This window comes from Gnatocerus cornutus, chromosome 1 (assembly GCF_029298725.1).
Source record: "Gnatocerus cornutus isolate USDA-ARS CGAHR chromosome 1, icGnaCorn1.1, whole genome shotgun sequence".
NCBI classification, from domain to species: domain Eukaryota; kingdom Metazoa; phylum Arthropoda; class Insecta; order Coleoptera; family Tenebrionidae; genus Gnatocerus; species Gnatocerus cornutus.
Genome location: NC_142233.1, coordinates 7,784,679 through 7,809,630, shown reverse-complemented (window position 1 = coordinate 7,809,630; position 24,952 = coordinate 7,784,679). Strand labels below are relative to the sequence as shown.

General features: G+C 33.6%; 2 protein-coding genes and 1 long non-coding RNA gene across 3 annotated transcripts in view; all 3 read right to left on the bottom strand.

The window, feature by feature from the left end:
• Nucleotides 1–3,901: 3,901 nt before the first annotated feature.
• On the bottom strand, nucleotides 3,902–7,386 carry LOC148180166 (uncharacterized). The gene is made up of 2 exons (XM_088044961.1): nucleotides 7,372–7,386; nucleotides 3,902–7,320 (listed from the first exon to the last, which is right to left on the bottom strand). The coding sequence occupies exons 1-2, from the start codon at nucleotides 7,372–7,374 to the stop codon at nucleotides 6,883–6,885; spliced, it is 441 nt and encodes a 146-aa protein (XP_087901087.1). The 5' UTR covers nucleotides 7,375–7,386; the 3' UTR covers nucleotides 3,902–6,882.
• Nucleotides 7,387–16,907: 9,521 nt separating this feature from the next.
• On the bottom strand, nucleotides 16,908–17,525 carry LOC148180165 (uncharacterized). The gene is made up of 2 exons (XR_015770708.1): nucleotides 17,462–17,525; nucleotides 16,908–17,414 (listed from the first exon to the last, which is right to left on the bottom strand). It is a non-coding gene; the product is annotated as an uncharacterized LOC148180165 (long non-coding RNA).
• Nucleotides 17,526–20,912: 3,387 nt separating this feature from the next.
• Nucleotides 20,913–24,952, bottom strand: part of LOC148180162 (uncharacterized) — a 53,604-nt gene continuing 49,564 nt past the window's right edge. Inside the window, exons 2-3 of the mRNA XM_088044951.1 lie at nucleotides 22,907–22,958; nucleotides 20,913–22,854 (exon numbers count right to left, since the gene is read on the bottom strand). Coding sequence (XP_087901077.1) covers nucleotides 20,968–22,854; nucleotides 22,907–22,909 — 1,890 coding nt within the window. The 5' untranslated portion in view covers nucleotides 22,910–22,958 and the 3' untranslated portion in view covers nucleotides 20,913–20,967. The remainder of the gene's footprint in view (nucleotides 22,855–22,906; nucleotides 22,959–24,952) is intronic.

Genomic DNA, 24,952 nt, shown 5'->3' with positions numbered 1-24,952 from the left:
ATACTTAGAGAAAACGAAGATAAACTCTTCTAAGTTCTCGCAGTTGAATGTGTCATTCCTCAACACGAAATTCTCATGTCGAAAGAATCGAAGAGAGAATTTCTTTAGCGCGGGCAATGAACAAACTCCTGCTTCAGTTTCTTCCAAACTTTCGAAATTAAGAGAAAGTTTTCAACTTCTTTGAATTGTGGTAAAGACAACTTCCCGTGTAAATTTGACAAGACGATTTTGTCTGCCATTTAGTCATATTTCGATCCAACGTCGTCAAATGTGGAAGTCCTTTAAACCGATCAAAACTCATATTTTTGAAATCATTGGAAGCCAGGTAAATTTTCTCCAATGTCACGTTCTTCCTGAACTGAAATCCTTTCAAAAATTCGTAATTTTGGTAAGTTTAGTGCTACAGCTATCAAACTTAAGAAAATTGCTAGTTTTTAATCGATTATTAACTCTGCCAATTTGCAACATTGTAGATTTAAGGAAATCAATTTTAGAAATTTTTAGTTTTCAAGGCGAAGCCCAAATATGAGAAATTCTTTCTTAAAATTCGTAATTTTAGTAATTTTAGTGCCACAGTTATGCAATTTAGGGAAATTACTAGTTTTTGATCGTTTATTAATCTTGCCAAATTACAACATTGTAGATCAAAAAACACAAATTTTAGAATTTGTTATTTTCAAAGCGAAGCCGAAATATAGGAAATCCTTTCTTAAAATTCGTAATTTTGGTAATTTTAGTGCTACAGCTATCAAACTTAGGAAAATTGCTAGCTTTTAATTGTTTAATAACTCTGCTAAATTGCAACATTGTTGATTTAAGGAAATCAATTTTAGAAATTTTTATTTTCAAGGCGAAGCCAAAGTATGAAAGATCCTCTCTTAAAATTCGTAATTTTGGTAATTTTAGTGCCACAACTATTAAATTTAGAGAAATTACTAGTTTTTGATCGTTTATTAACTCTGGCAAATTTCAACATTGTAGATTAAAAAACACAAATTTAAGAAATTTTTATTTTCAAGGCGAAGCAGAAACATGAAAAATCCGTTCAAAAATTCGTAATTTTGGTAATTTTAGTGCTACAGCTTCGAAATTTAGGAAAATTGCTAGTTTTCAATCGTTTATTAACTCTGCCAAATTGCAACATTGTAGATTTAAGAAAATCAATTTTAGAAATTTTTATTTTCAAGGTGAAGCCGAAGTATGAAAGATCCTTTCTGAAAATTTGTAATTTTGGTAATTTTAGTGCTACAGCTATGAAATTTTAGAAAAGTGCTAGTTTTCAATCGTTTATTAACTCTGCCAAATTACAATATTGTAGATTTAAGAAAATCAATTTTAGAAATTTTTATTTTTCAAAGCAAAGCCGAAGTATTAAAGATTCTCTCTTAAAATTCGTAATTTTAGTAATTTTAGTGCTATTGTCATTAAATTTGGGGAAATTACTAGTTTTTAATCGTTTATTAACTCTGCCAAATTGCAACATTGTAGATCGAAAAACACAAACTTAAGAAATTTTTATTTTCAAGGCGAAGCAGAAACATGAGAAATCCTTTCTTAAAATTCGTAATTTTGGTAATTTTAGTGCTACAGCTATTAAACTTAAGAAAATTGCTAGTTTTTAATCGTTTATTAACTCTGCCAAATTGCAACATTGTAGATTTAAGGAAATCAATTTTAGAAATTTTTATTTTCAAGGCGAAGCCGAAATATAAGAAATCCATTCTTAAAATTCGTAATTTTGGTAATTTTAGTGCTACAGCTATCAAACTTAAGAAAAATGCTAGTTTTTAATTGTTTATTAACTCTGCCAAATTGCAACATTGTAGATTTAAGGAAATCAATTTTAGAAATTTTTATTTTCAAGGCGAAGCCGAAATATGAGAAATCCATTCTTAAAATTCGTAATTTTGGTAATTTTAGTGCTGCAGCTATCAAACTTAGGGAAATTGCTAGTTTTCAATTGCCACTATAATCAAATTAACAAAAGTTGTTCTTTTTGTCAATCCCAATAAAATCCCCAATTTACAAAAAATTAGATTAAAGATTTAGATTTCTTTTAACTTTTGAGGAAGGGGTTCACTGAATACACAAACTTTCAACATGAGTGTCTATTTATTCCAACTACTGTTACAGCACATTACTTTTTAAATAAAAGTCTTCTCAGCATTCTCAAATGTAACATTTAATTTCTTCTTCAACTCTTCCTGAAAACGAGGATACGCGTCCTCATCGAAAGAGAAAATCGTTCTAACAATGTTAAAATTCCGCAAATTTGGAACATTTTGTGCGATTATCTCCGCATTGAACGACTCGATCGGATTTATACTTAGATCTAACGTAGTCAAATGTGGAAGTCTTTTAAATCGATCAAAAGTCAAAAAATATATTTTTGAAATCATTGAAAGCCAAAGAAATTTTCTCCAATTTCACGTTCGTCCTGAACAAATCCTCGGGGAAATATTTGTATGCGCGAGTACCCGAAATTTGGAGAACCTTCAGGTTTACCAAGCATCAGAGTTAAACTCGTAAATATAGCATCTGTACAAAACTAATTTTTCCAACGATTGAAGATTTTTGAAGAATTCCTTGTTCAAGACTGTAAAATTCAGCCCTTCCAAATGGAGTGTTTTCAGATGTGGCAAGTGTCCGAAAGTTTTTAACGGCATGTCGTAATATTTACTAGGGGAAATAAAGACGAGCTCTTCTAAGTTCTCGCAGTTGAAGGTGTCATTCCTCAACACGAAATTCTCATGTGGAAAGAATTGAAGAGAGAATTTCTTTAGCGCGGGCAATGAACAAACTCCTGCTTCAGTTTCTTCCAAACTTTCAAAATTAAGAATAAGTTCTTCAACTTCTTTGAATTGTGGTAAAAACAACTTTCCGCATAGATTCGACAAGACGATTTTGTCAGCTTTCATAGTATTTGTGAACAACTTCTGGGTTTGCTCAGTAGAGTAAAGCGTCTGGAGAGAAATATCAACAGTCTTCAGATGTTGAAAATGATTGAAAGCATCACTGTCAACTTCACACGCGTCCCTAATGGTCAATTTCAAGTTTTCCAACAAAAGTGAACTTTTGAAAGTGTCTTTCGTGACGTGGTTACATTTCAACCATTCCGAAGAAAACGTTTTCAAATTAGGTAAATTCTGGAAGGTGTCGGCTTCAACTTCTGTTAATTGTCTGTATTCTTCATTTATGCTCAACTCCTCCAAGTTCTCACAACTTTTTAGAGCCTCCTTGGACAATTTAAGCGGTTTTGATGGGTCAAGACCAAGACTTACTTTTTTTACTGAAGAGGTTGGACATGCAGCACCCGCTTCGATGCCCTCCAACTGGATAGAGGCTAAACGAAGTTCTGTGACGTCCAATTTCGACTTAGTTAGAGTCCCATTGAAACCATCAAAAGTGAAATTTGCCATTTTTATTGGAACTTCAGAAATAATGTTAAAATTTTGAGTCGAAAATATCTTCGTTAGAATCCTCAGGTTCTTCAACCTCGTCAGATCGTTGAAGGCGTTGATGTCGATTTCTTCAATAAGACAGTTATCCAAAGTCAAAGTTTCCAACGACGCCAAATTTTTGAAATAATCCCTCGTGACTTTGTGGAGATTCATAAATCTGAAATGTAGTGAGACAACCCCTTTCTCCCGTTGTTGTTCCCTAAAGGGGTACGTTTTAGCCCCCGCCGTGTTGGCGGGTGCGCTCGCGTGATCGTCACCGAAGGTAAATCAAACCTTCACTAACCCTACGTTGTGTATTTTGATTAGGGGTAGCTAATTACCCCTTCTCTTTTTATTCCCGACTCCGAAAGATGCTCGGGGTCGAAATTCAAGATCCTCAGCGTTCCCGCAAAGTAGCACCACACACCAAAGAAGGGGGTTCACCCATTGAAACGCAGCAATACATATCAAAGCGTTTATTGACACACATCAATTAAATTTACAGGGCCAAATCTTAAGTCCGAAATTCTAGATCCGGAAGACAATAACATGCAACATAACAATACAAATGACAATAATATGGGCCAGAGCAGAGGGGGTTATGTCGCCTAACTCAAGCAACGCTTCCAATTTAACTCCTGCACGACGCGGGGTGGCGCAAGTAAATTCGTTGGCGGACTTCCTCTTCGGAAGTCTAAAAGAGATTTCCGCTAACTAAACAGAGTTCTGGTCACCTTGAAGAGATTTCCCAAAATTAATACCTTTTTCAACTACCCCTAACTTCGGGTCTCTTGATGCGCTTCGATTTCCAGACAAATTTTGACACTTCGAACTTACACCGTACTTAGACATGGGCGCCGCGGATTTTAGGCAATAAGTGTTTAGTTAACGGTTGGTTTACATCGCGGGTTTTTAGATTACGCTCTAGCTAGACGGTCCAAGTCCGGTCTAAGATTGGCAAGAACGCCCCACGCGAGCAAAGTCTAGAATTCGACTCGTAGCAAAATACACCGAATGTACGACAAACGAAGCTCGGAATATGCAAACTGAATTTGCGAACAAGTGACCAGTGGATTACAGTTAACTGAGGGATCCGTTTCTTTGCTTGAATGTTCTTGTTTCCTCCCACGATGTTAAAGTAAAGGTGGCTCTCGTAAGAGCGAGGACCCGTACGATTCACGACACGAGCCCCCATATAAATAAGTTTTTTTCATCTCAGAACTGCACTTTCAGGTCCCCCCCGCATCCCCTATTCCAAACAACGTTTGCGTTAGCTAAACCCGTTCAAGAACGATAACGAAATTCCTTTGCTGGTGGTTTTATGGTTTTTCAAATTTTCGGTTTTTCGATATTTTTTTGTCTAGTGTAAAATTCGTTAAATCGTTAATTACGTTGGGGATTTCGTCAAATCCACGATCCTGTATATATTCGAATTTTAGCGTGGTTCCCCGACTTCTCTCGACCGATGCAGTAGTTTTGTTATTTCCTAACCGCGAACCCACACCTCAAGCCCGCGCAATTTGTAATCAAAATCTTACCTTGGCGCTGGGGCACCCGGAAACTCCGACTAAGGGATGGGGACACCCACTGCACTCTTTACCACTCGGTAAGATTAACGCGTTTAAAGTTTGTTATGCACAAAGGAAAAATTACAAAAAACTAGAAAAACGATTAATACAGCACAAACGCCCAGAAATCTAAATGAAACAATTTAAATTTAAGTGCACGGCACAAGAAAATTCACTAGCACGGAATTACTTCGATAAAACAGATCGTCACCCGAAAGTACGACTGCAGGAATCAAAGATCGTCTAATGACTGCCTCTTCTTCCCTAATTTTCGGTTTTTAAGAAACGGCTCAGCCGGATTTGCTCGCGCATTTTAATTTTGACTTGTGTTTCCCTATTGGACGCTTGAGGGTGGTTTCGGTTCGCGCTCATCCCCCACTCTCTTAGCACATATGCAAATTAATTACCCATTATTTAATTATTACGTTCATATCGGTAATTGAAGCCATCGCAAGGCACCTTTATGTTGTATTCAACTAGGCATCACCGATATAAAAAAAGAATGAAAGTTCTACGATGAAGTTGACCCGTTTGCTGTTAAATGTTTTTGTTAATTTGTTGAAAATTATTTAATTATTTTATACGTGGCCAAATCAACAACAAACGTGGTCTTCGGCCCTGTTTCGTTTATTACAATTATGCGTAAACCTAATTTAACTCTGATTAAGAAATTGAGATAAGTGTTTCGGCCCTTTCGACCTAGATGGCACTCTCGGGCTGATTAGTGAAATCGGAAATCCCTTTTTCTAAATTTCCTTTATCAGATCTATTTTCCTGAAATTGGCATGCTCTAGTTCTATGTTAGCAAACTTTAGCGGTGTCGACTAAGGTAGTTCGGACAATGGTTCCTAAAGGCTTAACCAGATTTTGAATAGAACAGTTATTACCTGTTTGATTTAAATCTAAACGTCCCTAATCACTCTAAACAATCATTTGCAACAAAGGCCCTAACTAATAACCTTGTAAAGAATTAACACAAAATTAAAATCTCCTAATTAAATCAATTTATGCTGAATTATGGTTGACTTCCGCTGCTAAAAGGGTTAGTAACTATATCGAGGGTGGTATCAAAATGTAGAGAAACTCTTCGCGAGATTTGTTGGAATCGCGTTGTCCCGATGAATGGTTGATTATGATCTCAATCCGCGAATTTTACAAATTACGGTTTTGGTCACGTAGCCCACGAGATCAGATACCTCCCGAACACATGTGGTTTCGCTCTGTCCGCGCGGTCTCTTAACTACTTATCTGGTTATCTCATTATCCCCTAGATTATGCTTGCCAAAGCGTGTGACTTTTTCTTCTTTAAAGTTGGCCAATTAATTGGTGCACTTTGATCACGTTACTTTTCCAATGGTACCGGACGAATTTTCGCGGGTTAATTTTGATTGTGCGGCCCCCGGCGCTGCCAGTACTACGTGTTCCAAACATTTAGTTTTATTAATTTAATTTCCCTTTTAAATGATCCTAATTTCGATGTCAGCTAATTGTGGTTACGTCATCTAACGTTCCTGTAACCAAATTTTACTTGGATTGTCTTTATTTCCTGGGAAGCAGGCAAAAGCGATTTAAATTTCTTTGTTTGAATAGACGCGGGCTGTTTCTCGATTTATCACAACTAAAAAGGGCCACTGTAGCAACGCTTTCAAGGGCTCAGTTCTCGGGAATCTTTAACACGGTTAATAAGTGGATGGCAAATTTATGGTGTTCGACCCGCACCTCCCCCAACACGTGTGGCGTCGGCGGTGGGAACCGTGTTCACCCTACATTCCGATACCGGGTACATAGATTTTAATTCGTTTCGTACAATTTTTTATTTGAACGCGAGCGCGGTAACTTCTTCTTTTTCCTACGTCGTACCTGTAATCGTTTATTTATTTGGGGCGCTCACCACAGAAAGTCAGTTCTTTCAAGTTAGGCAAATCTGTCACTGTATCCACTGCAAGAAGATGATGCCCGTAAAAAACTCCTCCGACGTGTAACTTTTGCAGTTTCTCGCAGTTCTTCAGCAGGGTTTTCGTCACTGTCATGGGCGTTTTCTCTAGACCAAGTCGAAGGGATTTCAAGGACGGTGGTGAACAAGCAGCTCCAGGTTCTAGTTGACTGGTGTTAGTGATCATCAACTGTAAATCGGTGATGGTCAACTGTGCCAAAGAGTTGGAAGTTAAAGTTCCATTGATGTTACTGAACACGACGTCATTTCCTGCCTCTGGTGGTAAAATTATAGGTTTTCCTTTTTCTGGAGTAAAATGGGTGACATAAAGTGTTCCATATCCGCCAGCGAGGAAGATCAAAAAGATTACCCATTGAATCTGAAATGGAAGAATGTGAATAAGAGAAGCGGAGTGTTGGAATGAACGAACCATTTTGTATGAAAACAGGCTTTAAACTGATTAGTGAAAAACAGCGTTTTGTCATTTTATAAAAAATCTCGCTATCAAAGGTTATCAAATTAATTAAAGTAAAATGATTAGGAAACACAAATATTAAAACGTTTTGCTTTGAACTCTTAATTCTATATTTAGATTTATTTTTAATGCTTTGAAGCCACAAATTCTGCGTACGTTGTTAGTTACAACATGACTTTTTCATTCGTTTGTCAACTGAAAGATAGTTTAAACATTTTATCCGCTTAAAGTTAACATTAAAAGTGACTCTTTTCACCTAATATACAAAAAACTTGCAAATAAAAAACGCTTTTTTTACAACACTCTGTAATTGTCATTTTTGGTGTTAAAAGAATGAAATTAACGGGAAGTATTCCTTGTAATAGTGTTACCAAAAACGCCAATTTACAAAAATTTATATCAAAGGAAAGGATTTGTAAAAATTTTTATTTTGGGTACTGAGGAAGATTTAACAAATAATTTTGAACACCTTCTTTCTGGTTCCTTCATTTTTGGTGTCACAGTAATGCAAATTGGGTCAGTTGATTTTTCTGACTTGCTTACATAGGGTACTAATTTAGAACTATTTAGACCAAAAAACAGAATTTTTAAAAATTTTTACTTTGAGGATTATATGAAAATGTCGCCATATTTTTACAACAGCCTGTAATTTCTTCATTTTTGATGTTAAAGGAATGAAATTAATAGAAAATAGTTTTCGTAATGGTGTTACTAAAAGCGCCAATTTACAAAAAATTAGATCAAAGAGAAGAATTTTTAGAAATGTTTGTTTTGGGTACTAAAAAAAATTAAAAAAAAAGTTTTTAACACGATGTGGCTTCTTCATTTATGGTGGCGCGATAATAAAACTTAAAACTGTTGCTTGTAGGTTTTAGTACTAACTAAAAAAAATTAAAAAAAAATAATTTCTAGAAATTTTTCGATTTGCGACTAATGAAAAACTGTCTGTTTGATTTAACACTCTGTAATTCCTTTATTTTTAATGCTACAAATCTAAGATTTATGAAACTTGGTGTTCTTGTCTGTCTTATTAATAGCGCCAAATTACAAAATTTAGATCAAAAAGACGAATTTTTAGAAAACTTTAATTTGGGTACCAAGGAAAAATTGATAAGAAGTTTTTGAAAGTCTGTAATTCCTTTATTTTTAGTGTGACGATAACGGAACTTGGAACATTTGCTTCTTTTTGATTTTTATAATAAATCATAGTACAAACTTAAAAAAATTGAAATAAAAAAAAATCAAAAATTTTTTCGATTTGCGACTATAGAAAAATTGTCCAATTTATTCAACACCCTGTAATTCCTTTATATTTTGTGTTACAAAAATGAGATTACTGAAACTTGATGTTCTTGTTTGTCTTACTAACCCCATAAAATTACAAAAATTTAGATTAACGTGGTGAATTTTTAGAAAACTTTATTTTGGGTACCAAAATAAAATTGACAAGAAGTTTTTGATTGCCTGCAGTTCTTTCTTTTTTTGTGTCATGGTAACGAAACTTGGAACAGTTGCTTATTCTACCTTACTTATCTACACTACTAAATTAGAGAAATTTAGATTAAAAAGAGGAATTTTTAGAATTTTTTGCTTTTAGAACCATAAAAAATTGTCATTTTTCTTTCAAATCCGTGTAATTTCTTCATTTTTGGTCTTACAAAATAAAATTAATAATATATTTTCTTCTTGCCAATTCCACTAAAACCCCCAATTTACAAAAAAATAGATTAAAGATTAAAATTTTTCTTTTAATTATTGAGGAAGAGGTTCACTGAATACAGAAACTTTTAACATGAGTGTCTATTTATTCCAACTACTATAATTTAACCATTTGGTAGAACTAATAAACAACTCTAAAATAAGAATTTGCCTAAATTTGACAACCATAGCATTAAAATCATCAGAGTGACAAATTTTAGAAAAAAACTTAAGAAAAGTATTAAGCAATTTTCGGAATTTTTGGTTTAGTTTGAAATAAAAAATTCTAAAATAAGTATTTTTTACTCTAAAATTTAACCATTTAGTGGAATTAATAAACGACTTAAAATTAGCAATCTGTCTAAATTTGACCAACAAAGCATTAAAATTGTCTAAAGTACAAATTTTAGAACAAACTTTTGGAAATTTTTACTTTAGCTTAAAAATAAAAAATTCTAAAGTTTGTATTTTTGGCTCTATAATTTAGCCATTTGGTAGTGTTAATAAACGACTAAAAAATAGAAAACTGTCTAAATTTGACACATATAATACTAAAATTATTTGAATTAGAAATTTTAGAAAACAATTTTCTAAATGCTTATTTAGCTTTGAAATAAAAAAATCTAAAATTTGTATTTTTTTCCTATAATTTAACCATTTAGTGGATTTAATAGTCGACCCACAAATAGCAACCAGTCCAGAGTTACAAATTTTTGAAAAAATTTTGGAAATTTTTGGTTTAGTGCAGAATTAAAATTTTTTAAAACTTGTAATTTTGGCTCTATAATTTAAGCATTTTCTGGAGTTAATAAACAATTCAGAAATAACAATGTTCTTAAATGTGACAGGTATAACACTAAAATTGTCAGAGTTACAAATTTTAGAAAAGAATTTGGGAAATTTTTGGTTTAGCATGAAAATAAAAAATGCTAAAAATATTAATTTTTTACTTTATATATTAACCAGCTGGTGTATTTAATTGACGACTCAAAAATCGCAACCCTCCCAAATTTGACAGCCATAGCGCTAAAATTACCAGAAAGACAAGTTTTATAAAAAAAATTTGAAAATTTTTGCATTAGCTTAAAAATAAAAACTTCTAAAATTTGTTGTTCATCTATTTGGTGGAGTTTATAAACGACTGAAAATAAGCAATCCACCTAAATTTGACAGATATATAACTAAAATTGTTAGAGTTACGAATTTCAGAAAAAAAATAATTTGAAATGTTTTATTTAATATTAAAATAAAAATTTCAAAATTCACTTTGTTGCTCTAAAATTTGATAACTTCGCAATATTATTTAACTACTCAAAAGTATCAACAACTCCAAATTTTATAGTTTTAGAAACATAATTACCAAATTTAGTGTGAAAAAATGGTTCCAAAAAAAAGCTTCTGAAAATTTTAAATCTTAACCTAAAATTTTGTAATTTAGCACAGTAGTTAAACAAGTGTAAAGTAATAACTCTGCAAAATCCCACAATTTTACTACCAAGCTTCAGTAATAAAATTTTGTAAAAAAAGTTAGGAAATTTTTAGATCGTTCCAAACAAAAAATTTTAAAGCTCCCATTTCTTTTACTAAAATTTTGTAATTTAACACAGTTGATTCACAAGTTTAAAGGAATAAAACTGATAAGTTGTATAGTTTTAGAATCAAATTGACCAAAGTTACGAAATTTCATAAAAAACGGCTGAACATTTTTGTTCGTCTATTAAAATTTTTCCTTTGTTTACTTTCAAGATTTTTCTGAGATTTACTTTGATCTAAATAGATCTCAAAATTGTTTATAACGTTTAGATTCATAAAACTCTTTTATATTCTTCGCAAAACCTCTGAATTCCTTTAAATTCTTTCAACAATTTTTACAATTTAAATTGGATGCCAGAATCGAAATACAAAAACCAACTTAATAAATTCAAAGCAAATTTTATTCGAAAAATTTTGGAAATCTTTTTAGGTAATCGTTTCGACAACTTTTTCGGGTTTTGTACAAACTGACACTAAAAACAAAAAGATAAAGAAAGTTAACACTTGAATTTGGAATTTTTGAGAGTACTTAATAACTAACTCTCTTCTTTTCATTTATTGTATCAGGACTAGAAAAATGATTTAAAAATCGCATGAATGAGTGCCAATAAGGAACTAAAGTGATTGATACTCCGAAACAATCGTAACATTCAACTTCTTAAGCTCTTCCTTAAAACGATTGTATTCTTCATCACCGACGAAGTCAACTTCCCCGTCGATCTTAAAATACCTCAAATTTGGGACATTTTGTGCAATTTTCTCAACATTAAATGAGCTTCTGCGTTGTGAACTGACAAGCAACGATGTCAAATGCGGCAATTCTTTAAACATCTCCCAGTTTAGTTCTTCAGTTAAACTGGGAAGCTGGAGTGTCTCTAATTTTACGTTTTTCCTGAACAAATCCACAGGAAGTTGTTTTAATTCATGATAAGTGTTAATTTTTAGAAATTTCAGGTTTATCAAATCATTAAAAGCATCACTTTGGATTTCGTTAATGAAACACTCGTTCAAAACTAATTTTTCCAGCGACTGAAGACTCTTGAAATATTCTCTTTTTAAGGGGTTAAAATTCTGCCAAGTCAAGGAAAGGATTTTTAGATGTGGCAAGTGTTGGAAGACTTCTTCTGGCACGACTGTTGAGTGCAAAGCAGCGGCTGTTAAAAAGAGTTCTTCTAAGTTCTCACAATTGAACGCGTCTTTTTTCAACGTATAATTATCAGTAGGGAAGAAAGTAAGAGAGAATTTCTTAAGCGTCGGCGAAGAACAAACTCTAGATTCAGTCTCTTTCAAATTTATAAACTGAAGAGAAAGTTCTTTGACTTTGGATTGTGGTAAGCTTAACTTACCACTCAAATGCTTGAAGGTAAGTTTGTCTGCTTTTAGTGAATTTGCAAACAGTTTTTTGGTATTCTCACGGTTATCATTGTCCCAATGAAGACAAATTTCGACAGTCTTCAAGTGTTGCAAATGATTGAAAGCATCACTGTCAACTTCTATATCCCAGCCATTGCACAACCTCAAGTTTTCCAACAAGAGCGAATTTTTGAACGTGTCTTTATTGACGTGCCTCATTTTCACGTAGTCCGAAGAAAAGTTCTTCAAGTTAGCTAAATTCTGAAAGGCGTCCTCTGCGATTTCACTGGGACAGGCATAATCTGCTTTTATCCACAAATCCTCCAAGTTCTCACAATTTTGAAGAGTCTCTTTAGTGATTTTTATCGAATTTGATGTGCTAAACTCAAGTATTAATTTTCTTACTGAAGCCGTGGGACATGCAGCACCTGCTGCGATGTCATCCAACTGCTCGGAGACGCGAAACCGAAGTTCTGTGACTTGCAAGTTTAATTTGGTTAGCCTAACTTTACAAACCTCAAAGGTGAAGTTTTGCACTTTTATTTCAATTTCGGAAAAAACGTTCAAATTTTGAGCACAATCACTTTTTATAAATAGATGCTTCAAATTTGTCAATTCACTGAAGGCGTTTCTGTCGATTTTTTCAATAAGACAGTTCTTCAAACTCAAACTTTCCAACAAAGATAAATTTCTGAAATATTCCTTGGTGACGTTGTGGAGGTTCAGACAGGAAAGCCTCAGATCTCTTAAATTGTGCAAATGAGTGAGGGTGTGGCTGGGGGGTCACTAATGATAAGCACTTAAACGCTTGATAACAGAATTTATTGTAGTCAGAACTTTTCAGTATTTTTCAAAATTAAAATATTAACAATTGACTAACGTCGCTAACAAAAACATCGTTTTCCAAAACGAGATGATCTTGCCGCTACATCACCCCCTCTTCAGTGAGAGCGTCGAACGATACAATAGCGCAGTATCTGTCTGGAAAACTGACTCGTCGACCACTTCTGGTAGTCGAATGTGAAGTTGTACTTGAAGATGGTTGAGGAAGGACCGTTGGTTGAATTTGTGGTATCTCTCGATCTGATGACTGAATTTCACTATCAACATAAGCTGGTTTGAGTCGGTCGATTGAAATTATTTCTCTCTTCCCATTTATCATTAAGGTAAAGAACTTTTCTCCAGTTGAGAGAACACGATATGGGCCCTTGAACGGATGCTGTAAAGGTTTCTTGACCAAATCAACTCTGACGAATACATATTGGGACTTGTGCAGGTCCTTGGGTATGTATACTTTAGAGCTACCATGCCATGAAGTACTCGTACATCTGATTTGCTGCATTCTTGACTTTAGTTGTTTCCCAAATTCGTTTGGTGTTTGTGTTGTTATCGGCATAGAGTCCACAAGATCATATGGGAGACGGAGTGTAGTCCCATAAACCATTTCTGACGGTGTAACTTGTAGATCTTCTTTAATTTCATTGCGAAGGCCTAATAAAACAAGTGGCAATGCTTCAGACCACTCTGCATTATGGCATTTTAAAGCATCCTTCAACCTTCTGTGAAATCGTTCGACCAGACCATTGCTTCTTGGGTGGTACGCAGTAGTTCTAATTCTTCTAAAACCAGTGATTTCACTAAGGCATGCAAAAAGTTGAGATTCGAACTGTGTTCCACGATCAGTGGTAATTCTTTCTGGTACACCAAATCTGCATATCCAATTATAAAGTATTGCTTCCGCACATGATTCTGCAGTGATGTCTGGAATTGGAACGGCTTCTGGCCACCTTGTAAATCGGTCTATTACTGTTAACAGGTATTGTTTCCCTCTTGAGCTTGGTAAAGGTCCCACTATGTCCACATGAATGTGTGAAAATCTGGCATCAGGATTGGAAAAAGTGCTTAAAGGAGCTCGTGTGTGCCTAGTTACTTTTGATTGTTGGCATAGTAAACATGATTGAGCCCACTGACGAGTGTCCTTCTTCATGTTTGGCCAGAAATACTTTTTTGTGATAAGGTTCACAGTTGCTTTTATACCAGGATGAGATAGGTTGTGGCAGTTGTTAAACACTTCTCTTCTAAATTTCTGAGGAACATACAATCGATGTCCATTAGAGATTTCATACCAAAGGTACGTTGTTGATTGAGGAACTTGTTCGTGATGAAACTTGAATTTGTCGTTTTGCTGTAAATCTTGTAATTCTGGATCCCTGGTTTGTTCTTCAGCTAACTTTGTGATGTCAGTGGCTTCTTTAATTACTGCGAAAACTCTTGACAATGTGTCTGCCGGAATGTTTTCTGAACCTTTGATGTATCGTATATCTGTGCTGTACTGGGAGATTAGGTCTAGTTGACGGCATTGTCTGGGACTGCATTTCTCTGGTTTCTGGTCAAAAGCAAATGTTAATGGCTTGTGGTCTGTATATATCGTAAATGTTCTTGCTTCTAACAAGTGTCTGAAGTGGATGATGCTCTTATAAATGGCCAGCAACTCACGATCATATGCAGAGTATTTTCGTTCTGAGATGCTCAACCTTGTTGAATAAAAAGCTATGGGTGCTTGATGATTATTCTCTTCTTGTTGCAATACAGCACCTATTGCTGTATCGGAGGCATCACATACAAGACTCAATTTGTTGTGTAATCCTGGATATGTAAGCATTGCTGCATTACTCAAAGCAGATTTACACATATTGAACGCCTCAACCGCTTCTTCTGTTAATGTTATTGGTACTTCCTTCTTCATGCAGCCTTTAAGAAGTTCAGTCAGTGGACTTTGAATGTGTGATACATGTGGTATCCATCGACGGTAGTAATTTAGTAGACCAAGGAATCTTTGTAACTGTTTTGAAGTTCTCGGCTCTGGAAAACTTGTAATTGCTTCCACCTTGTCTGAAAGTGGTTTGACACCATCTGCTGACAGATTAACTCCCAGGAAGTTTAAGCTGCTCGCTCCAAAAGTACATTTCTTAGGATTGATCACCAAACCATGCTCGTTGAGTTTCTTTAATACTTCATCAACATGTTGTAGATGTTCTTCTTCATCGTGTGATGCAATTAAAATGTCGTCAACATAAACGTAAACGTAATCTAATCCTTGAAAAATGCTGTTCACGAATCTTTGAAACGTCTGCGTGGCATTTCTTAAACCAAAGGGCATTTTAAGAAATTCGTATAAGCCAAAAGGAGTAGTGATTGCAGTTTTAGGTCTGTCTGCAGGGTGAACAGGAATTTGAAAATATGCTTTTACCAGATCAATTGAGGTAAATATTCTTTTCCCTTTCAAGTTCTGACTGAAATCTTGAATATGAGGTATTGGATACCTATCAGGTGTTGTTACTGAGTTCAATCTTCGATAATCTCCACATGGTCTCCATGTTCCATCAGATTTTGGTACCATATGCAAAGGGCTGGCCCAGGGAGAAGAAGAAGATTGGATAATACCTTCTCGGAGCATTTCATCAAATTCTTTCTTGGCGACGATCAGTTTGTCTGGCGCGAGACGTCGGGGCTTACTAAAAACCGGTGGACCTTTTGTCTCAATGTGGTGAAATATCTTGATTTTTGATTCTCGCAGGACAGGTACTGGTCGTATGATGTCCTGGTATTTGAGTAGAATCGATTGATATTTTGGTTGTGCACCATCGATGACTGCATGGATACCTGTGTCGGTTGCTGGTTTAAGTCTGCCTTGCACTGACAATGATGTAGATTGGTCACACAGTTTTTTGTTTCGTACATCAACTACGAGTCCATAATGTCCTAGGAAATCGGCACCAATGATTGCGTCCGTTACAGTAGCCACGATAAATGTCCAGTGGAAGTCGCGTCGTAATCCCAAATTTAATGTCAAAGTCACTTCACCTAACACGTTAATGTTTGATCCATCTGCAGAGTGAAGTTTCAAATTACTATTGCGCGTACACAACCGTTTAAATTTTGCGGGCACAATGCTAATATCTGCACCAGTGTCTATCAAAAATTGTACTTTTGAACCACGATCAGTAACAAACAAACGGCGCGATGTTTGGGCTACAGAAGTTGCTTTTACTTCTGCCCCCCTGACAAGTTTTGTATAGCTGCATGGGGGTGTACATTTATTGGCTTTGTCATTAAATTTTTTATGATACCAACAAATGTCACTTTGACGGTTTCGCGACTGGCTGCGCGATCGGCTTCGTCCTGCAAAATTGCGTCGATCCTGTTGCTGCAACATCTTCTCCATACGTTGTAGGAGCTGCAATACACTTGCCATGACATCGGACGGCTGAGAATTGATTCCGGAACTTGCACTTTCTTCTTTGACGGCAGCTATCCCCATTGGCGGCGTCGATTCCAAAATCTTGTCAGCTACCTCGGCAATCTTTTCAAGACTGTTGTCGGCCAGAGAAATTAATATAGGTTGAATATTCGCTGGCATCTGCTGCAAAAATAGTTCCCGTAAAGCCGTTTGGCTCACACAGCCACTGTCATGCACTAGATTTTGCATTTGTCGCAACAGTTGTGAAGGTTTTCGCGAACCCAGCTCTTGTCCACTTAAAAGCTGTTTCAGTTTCTGAGTTTCTGATAACGAAATTCTCTGGATGATTGCCTTTTTCAAAGTGGTATAGGGAGTGGTTTCATTTGGTGTCGTAATGACATCACACACCTCACAAGCAACTTCAGGGGGAAGAACGGTCAGTAGGTGGTTGAATTTTGTATCCTCCTTCGTAATCTTCCCGATGGTAAACTTTGCTTCTGCCATTGAAAACCAAATTTCAGGCCTTGAAGGCCAGAATGCCGGTAAATGGAACGATGCGGAAAATGCGAAAATTTGTTGTTCGTCAGGCATCTTGTTTTGCGTGCGATTTTTTCACCTATCACGTCGGGGTCACCAATGTGGCTGGGGGGTCACTAATGATAAGCACTTAAACGCTTGATAACAGAATTTATTGTAGTCAGAACTTTTCAGTATTTTTCAAAATTAAAATATTAACAATTGACTAACGTCGCTAACAAAAACATCGTTTTCCAAAACGAGATGATCTTGCCGCTACAAGGGCATCAATTGCCATGTGATGTCCTGTGAGGCTTAACTGTACCAATTTTTCACAGTTCTTCAGCATTTCTTTCGTCACTGTAATCGGCGCACTTTCCAGATCCAGACTGAGAGATTTGAGCGATGGTGGTGAACACGCAGCTCCTGGTTCCAGTTGATTGGAGTTGGTTACTCGCAACTCTAATTTGACGAGGCTCAACTGTTCCAAAGAGTGTGAAGTTAAAGTTCCATTGATATTATAGAAAAAGACGTCAGTTCCTGCGTTTGGTGGTAATGTGACAGGTTTGTTTTTTTCCGGATTAACAGTTGCAATGAAAAATGGATAATTTTCGCAAGAGATGCCATGGAGGAGTATCGCAAAGAGAACCAGGCGAATCTGAAATGAGAGAATATGAATATAAAAACGTTTTGTAAGAAACGAACCATTTTGAGTGAAGACTGGCTTCAAACTGACGAGCGAAAATGTGCTGTTCGCCGTTTGATAAAGAATATCAACAAAGGTTATCAGCATTCTTACATAATTGATGATATAAATACTCAAAACCAGAAAAAACATATAAAAACACTTTTTACCTTGACCTGTTACTTCTACATTTTGAATTCTTTTTTTATCGTTTTAAGATAAGTAAAAACTTTCTTTACAAATAAATCTCCAAGAATCTTTAGAAAAAACTAAAAGAATATCTAGAGAGAATAAATGCAAAAACTGCAGATTCTTAAAAACCTGCCTTTGATAAGAATTTTTGGTTCAACTTACAAATAAAAAAATTCTAAAATTTGTAATTATTTATTAATAATTAATCGACTTGGTGGAATTGATAAACGGCTCAAATATGGTAATTTACCCAAATTTGACAACTATAGCAATTAAAACTGTCAAAATAACAAATTTTGAAAAAAAGTTTTGGAAAATTTAGGTTTGCTTGAATGTAAAAAAATCTTAAATTTGTGTTTTTGGCCTTATAATTTCTAAATCTCTACAATAAACACCTCTTAAATGACAATTTGCCTAAATTTGACAACCATGGCATTAAAATTGTCAGAGTAACAAATTTTAGAATAAAATTTATTAACCAATCTTGGAAATTTTTGGTTTAGTTTGGAAACGAAAATTTCTAAAATTAGTATTTTTTGCTCAATAATTCACAGATTTAGGGGAATTAATAAACGATATAAAATAAACAATTTGCTGTTCGCCTTTTGATAAAGAATATCGGTGTCAAAGGTTATCAAAATGCTTACATAATTGATGATATAAATACTCAAAACACGAAAATGCACTTTTTACCTTGAACTTTTATTTATTGTAAATGTAAAATTATATTCATAGTAAATATAAAAAGAGTTCTAACTAATACGGCTCCAAAAATCTTCAAAGTTCATTTTCAAAAAATATCTAAGAAAATTGTCAAAAAAAATCTAAAAATTTTGAAAAAAAAAACGAATTTTCAGTTGTATATTGTAGTAGATTTTTGCAGTGCACACCCACCTAGACCGGAAATTTAAAAAATTACACAATACCACCAACATTAAATAGTAAAATCAATTTTTAAAAAATGTGACAAAACCGACTTCAGCTTCAAAGTCTGAAGGCCTTTTCATTTCAGAAAACGTTGCATCTTCTCCAATTTTTTGTAAAGACTCCATCAGATTAAGGTTAAGACTAAAAGTATTTATGTTTGTGCTTCGTTCCGCGTTTTTCTTGTTTTGACTTTCAATTTTTAATTCAATTATAAACGAATTTTGATAACCTTTGATGCCGATACTCTTTATCAAAAATTCAAGAATTCGCTCTTGAGATTAGACAATGGCGAAGTTAGCGAAGTTGACAGTGACGCATTTGCAACACTTGAAGACCGTAGAAATTTGTCTACATTGGGACTTTTTTGTTTAGCTTGGAAACGACAGTTGCTAAAATTAGTGTTTTTCGCTCAATAATTCACAGGTTTAAGGTAATTAATAAACGATCTAAAGATAGCAATCTGCCTAAATTTGACAGCCGTAGCACTAAAACTGTCAAAACTACAAATTTTAGAAAAAAAATTCAATTTTTGGTTTAGTTTGAAAATATATATTTTTTTAAATTAGTGTTTTTTGCGCTAAAATTTAACCATTTGATGGAATTAATAAACGACTCAAAAATAGCAACCAATCCAAATTTGACAGCCATGGCACTAAAATTGCTAAAGTTACGAATTTTATAAAGAAATTATGGGAATTTTTGGTTTAGCTTGAAAATAAAAAATTTCAAAATTTTTATTTTTGCTTTAAAATTTCATCATTTAGTGGAATTAATAAACTACTCAAAAATAGCAATCAATCCTAATTTGACAGCCATAGCACTAAAATTGCCAAAGTGACAAATTGTATAAAGAAATTTTGGAAATTTTTGGTTTACTTTGAAAATAAAAAATTCCAAAATTTGTATTTTAGCTCTCTATTTGGTGAAGTTAATAAACAACTCTAAAATAAAAATTTTCTTTAATTTGACAACCATAACTTTAAAATTATCAGAGAGACAAATTTTAGAAGACAAATATAAGCAATTTTGGAAATTTTTGGTTTAGCTTAGAAACAAAATTTTTTTAAAAATTATTGTTTATCGCTAAATAGGTCACAGATTTGGAGAAATTAATAAACAATCTAAAATAGCAATCTGCCTTAATTTGCCAGCCGTTGCATTAAAACTGTCAAAGTTACAAATTTTAAATTTTTTTTTTTTATTTTTGGTTTAGTTTAAAAATAAAAAACTCTAAAATTAGTATTTTTGGCTCTAAAATTCAACCATTTGGTGAAATTATTAAACGAATTAAAAATAGCGATTTGCTCAAATTTGACAGTCGTAGCTCTAAAACTGTCAAAGTTACAAATGTTAGAAAAAAAAAATTGTAAATTTTTGGTTCAGTTTAAAAATGAAAAATTCTAAACTTGGTATTTTTTGCTCTAAAATTTAACCATTTGGTGAAATTAATAAAAGACAAAAATAGAAACTAATCCAAATTTGACAGCCATATTACTAAAATTGCCAAAGTGACGAATTTTATAAAGAAATTTTAGAAATTTTTGGTTTAGCTTGAAAATAAAAAATTTCAAAATTTTTAGGTTTGGCTCAATAATGTATCTATTTGGTGGAGTTAATAAACAACTGTAAAATAACAATTTGCCTTAATTTGAAAACCATGGCATTAAAATTGATAGTGACATACTGTAGAAAAAAATTATAAAGCAATCTTGGAAAATTTTGGTTCAGCTCGGAAACGAAATTTTCTAAAATTAGTATTTTTTGTTAAATAATTCACATATTCACATATTTGGAAGAAATTGTTTAATCATCGCTCTGATGATGATAGCATTGCTATCGAAACGCGCGTCAGCATTTTTTGTCAAATTTGGTGTTTGGGGAATAAATTGTAATCTTGATAATATTTGGAAGAATTGATAAACAATCTAAAAATAGCAATCTGCCTACATTTGACAGCCACAGTACTAAAACTGTCAAAGTTACAAATTTTAGGAGAAAATTTTGTAAATTTTTAGTTCAGTTTAAAAAGAAAAATTTTTAAAATTAGTATTTTTTGCTCTAAAATTTAACAATTTGGTGAAATTAATAATCGACTTAAAATTAGCAATCTGTCTAAATTTAACAAGCATAGCATTAAAATTGTCAGAGACACGAATTTTAAAAGAAGATTTTGGAAATTTCTGTTTTAGCTTGAAAATAAAAAATTCCAAAATTTGTGTTTTCGTCTCTATAATTTAACTATTTAGTAGAGTTTACAAACAACTTAAAATAAGCAATCTGTCTAAATTTGACAGACATCGAACTAAAATTGCCAGACTTACGAATACAAATTTTTGAAAAAAAAATTGAAACTGCCATTTATTTGTCCATTTATTCCAAGCACTATTAATTAACATTACATTACACTTTAATTGTAAAGCTCATAATCAAAAGTAACTTTAGCATTTAACTTCTCTTTTAGCTGTTCCTTAAAACGAGTATATGCATCGTTACCAGAAAATCCAAAATTGCCATGCATTAAACTCCTTAAGCTTGGAATATTTTCTAGAATTTTCTCTGCATTGAGTGAACTCACACGGTCTAACCTTAAACTCAACGTAGTCAAATGCGGCAGTCCTTTAAACATTTCCCAATTTATATCCTCAGCTAATTTAGGGAGCTCAAGAGTTTCTAGTTTTACATTTTTCCTGAACAAATTCACAGGGAGTTGTTTTAATTTACGATCGGTGCTAATTTTTAAAACTTTCAGGTTTGTCAAATCATCGAAAGCATCACTTTGGAATTCGTTAATAAAACACTTGTTCAAAACTAATTTTTCTAGCGATTGAAGATTCTTGAAGTATTCTTTTTTCAAGGGTTTGAAATTCAGGCTACTTAAGAAAAGAACCTTCAGATGAGACAAGTGCTGCAAAGCGTCTTCTGGCACGTCGCTTGGATTTAAAATATTACCTGATAAGGAGAATTCTTCTAAGTTCTCGCATTTGAACGCGTCTTTCCCAAACGTGAAATTATCTCCCGCGGTAAACTGAAGAGAGAATTTCTTAAGCATCGGCGATGAACAAACTCTTGCTTCAATCTCTTGCAATCTTACGAAATCAAGAAAAAGTTCTTTGACTTTAAATTGCGGTAGGCTCAACTTTCCACTCAATTCCTTGAAGGCAAGTTTGTCTGCTTTCACTGTATTTGTGAACAGTTTTTGAGAGTTCTCAGAGTCCTTTTGAAGACAAATTTCGACGGTCTTTAGATGGCGCAAATGATGGAAAGCGTCACTGTCAACTTCATTAACGTGGCCATTGCACAATTTCAAGTTTTCCAACGCGAGCGAATTTTTGAACGTGTCTTTAGTGACGTGTCTAATTTTTACGTTCTGCAAAGAAAGGATCTTCAAGTTGGCTAAATTCTGGAAGGTGTCCGCTTCGGTTTCACAGAGATGGCGATAATCTGCGATAATCCACAGACCCTCCACGTTCTCACAATTTTGCAGAGTCTCTTTGGTGAAATTTATCGATTTTGATGCACCAAAATAAAGTGCTAACTTTCTTACTGAAGACGTGGGACATAGAGCACTCGCCTCAATGGCGTTCAACTGGGGATAGACGTGAAAATGAAGGTCTGTGACATCCAATTTTGATTTAATTAGACTAGTATTACTACTCTCAAAGGTGAATTTTGGCACTTTTAATGGAATTTCGGAAAAAATGTTAAAATTTTGAGGCAATAAACCCCTTATTTGTACATCCTTCAAATTTGTCAAACCACTAAAGGCATCTCTTTCGACTTCTTCAATAAGACAGGCATTCAAAGTCAAAGTTTCCAACGAAGATAAATTTCTGAAATATTCCTGAGTGACGTTGTGGAGATCCAGAAGGCTGAGAGTAAGATCTCTTAAGTTGGGCAAATTAGTAAGTGCATCAATTGCAACGTTTTGGTACCTGAAACCATAAACTACTCCCACGTTCAACACCTCCAGTTTCTCGCAGTTCTTCAGCATGGCCTTCGTCACTGTTAAAGACGTCACCACAAGATCGAGGGATTTTAAGGACGGTGGTGAACACGCAGCTCCAGGTTCCAGTTGATCCGCCTTGGATATCCTCAACTTTAATCTGGTGACGTTCGACTGTGCCAAAGAGTCTGAAGTTAAAGTCCCATTGATCTTGCCGAAGAAGACGAAAGTTCCTGCGTCTGGTGGTAATGTGACAGGTTTGTTTTTTTTGGGAGAAATAATCTCAACGTAAAATGGAGAATCTTGGCAAGAGATGCTATGGAGAAGAATCGAGAAGATGACCAGGCGGATCTGAAATGAGAAAATATGAAAAAGATAAACGGAGGTTTTGGAATAAACGAACCATTTTGAGTGGAGATTGGCTTCTAACTGACGAGTGACAATCTGCAGGTCGCCTTTGGACAAAGAATATCGTCATCAAAGGTTATCAACATTCTTAAATAAATTATATAAATATTCAAAGCAATAAAATACATTAAAAAAAACATTTTACCTTGACCTTTTTGGATTCCCATCTTTTATAGTTTTAAGATAAGATAAAACTTCTCTTACAAATAAATCTCCAAGAATATTTAGAAAAAATTGAAAAAAAAATCTAGAGAGAATAAATTTAAAATTTTACAGTCTTATAACCTGCCAAAAACTATGTAAAAAAATTGTAACCAGAAATATCACTTTCAGATTAAAATTGCGAAAGATACTGGACCTTAATAGGACGTGGGAAAATTTTTGGTTCAGCTTACAAATAAAAAATTCTAAAATTTGTACTTTTCTTTTCAATAATTAATCCACTTGGTGGAATTAATAAACGGCCCAAATATATTATTTTACCCAAATTTGACAACTATAGCATTACAACTGTCAAAGTAACAAATTTTAGAATAAAATCTTGGAAATTTTTGATGCAACGAAAATTTCTAAAATTAGTATTTTTTGCTCAATAATTCAGGAATTTGGAGAAATTAATAAACAGGTACAAATTTTAGAAAATTTTTAGAAATTTTAGAAAAAAAAAATGAAAATTTTTGGTTTAGCTTGAAAATTGAAAATTCTAAAATGATAATTTTTTGCTCTATAAATTAACCAGTTGCTGCATTTAATACAAAAATAGCAACCAGTCCAAACTTGACAGCCAAAGCACTAAATTTGCCAGAGTGACGAAATAAATATAAAAATTTTGGAAATTTTCGCTTGATTTGGTGCAGATTTCAGCTGTTTTCATGCAATTCAGCCGTTGAATCTTGATAAAAATTGGTGGTTTTGTAGATTTGGAGCTCTTTTTTGCAAATCCTAGCCAGAAAATGGCGAGAATCAGCGAGAAGCAAGAATTCAAAGGTTGAAAATAAAAGTTACAAAATTTCTCTATAATTTATGCATTTGGTGAAGTTTATAAACGACTTAAAATTAGTAATGTGCCTAAATTTGACAGATATATAACTTGTAGAAGTTACAAATTTAAGAAAAAAATAGAAAATTTTTGATTTAGCTTGAAAATAAAGCAGTCTAATTTTTGTATTTTTGGCTCAGTATTGTTAATAAGTTAATAAACAACTGTAAAAGAACAATTTGCCTAAAATGACAACCATAGCATTAAAATTGTCAGAAAGACGAATTATAAGAAAATAAGCCATCTTGGAAATTTTTTGTATAGCTTGGAAACGAAAATTTCTAAAATTAGTATTTTTTGCTCAATAATTCACAGAGTTAGGGCAATTAATATACGATCAAAAATAAACAATCTGCCCAAATTTGATAGCTGAAGCACTAAAACTGTCAAAGATACGAATTTTAAAATAAAATTTTGTAAACTTTTAGTTTAGTTTGAAAAATAAAAATTTCTAAAATTAGTTTTTTCCTCTAAAATTTAATCATTGAGTTAAATTAATAATGGACGTAAAAATAGCAGTCTGTCTAAATTTGACAACCCTAGCATTAAAATTGTAAAAAGGACGAATTTTAGAAAGAAATTTCAGAATTTACAATGTCGCTCAAAAATTAGTAACTAAAAATACTGCAAGTTTCTGTCGCGAAAGTTTGCATTGACAACAAAAAGATTTCAGTTACTATTTACTGTTTTTGAGTCGTAGATCAACTCTACCAAATTGCAAAAGGATAAAGCGAAAAACTCAAATTTTAAAACTTTTGAAAGAATGGAACTTTTTTTGCTAAGAAATCGATCAATAAACACTAGTTTTGGGAATCGAGAAAAATGAATGATAAGTTATACCTCTGTTTACAACACCCCTTACTGTGCTATCGTAAAGTGATTGTAAAATGATAAATGCTTATTTTGCCTCTGTCTGGTAGAAATACTTTTTCATGGGTAAAATAATATGAATCAAAAAATTTTATTTTAAAATTGTAAGTACATTAGTACGTTGTTCAAAAA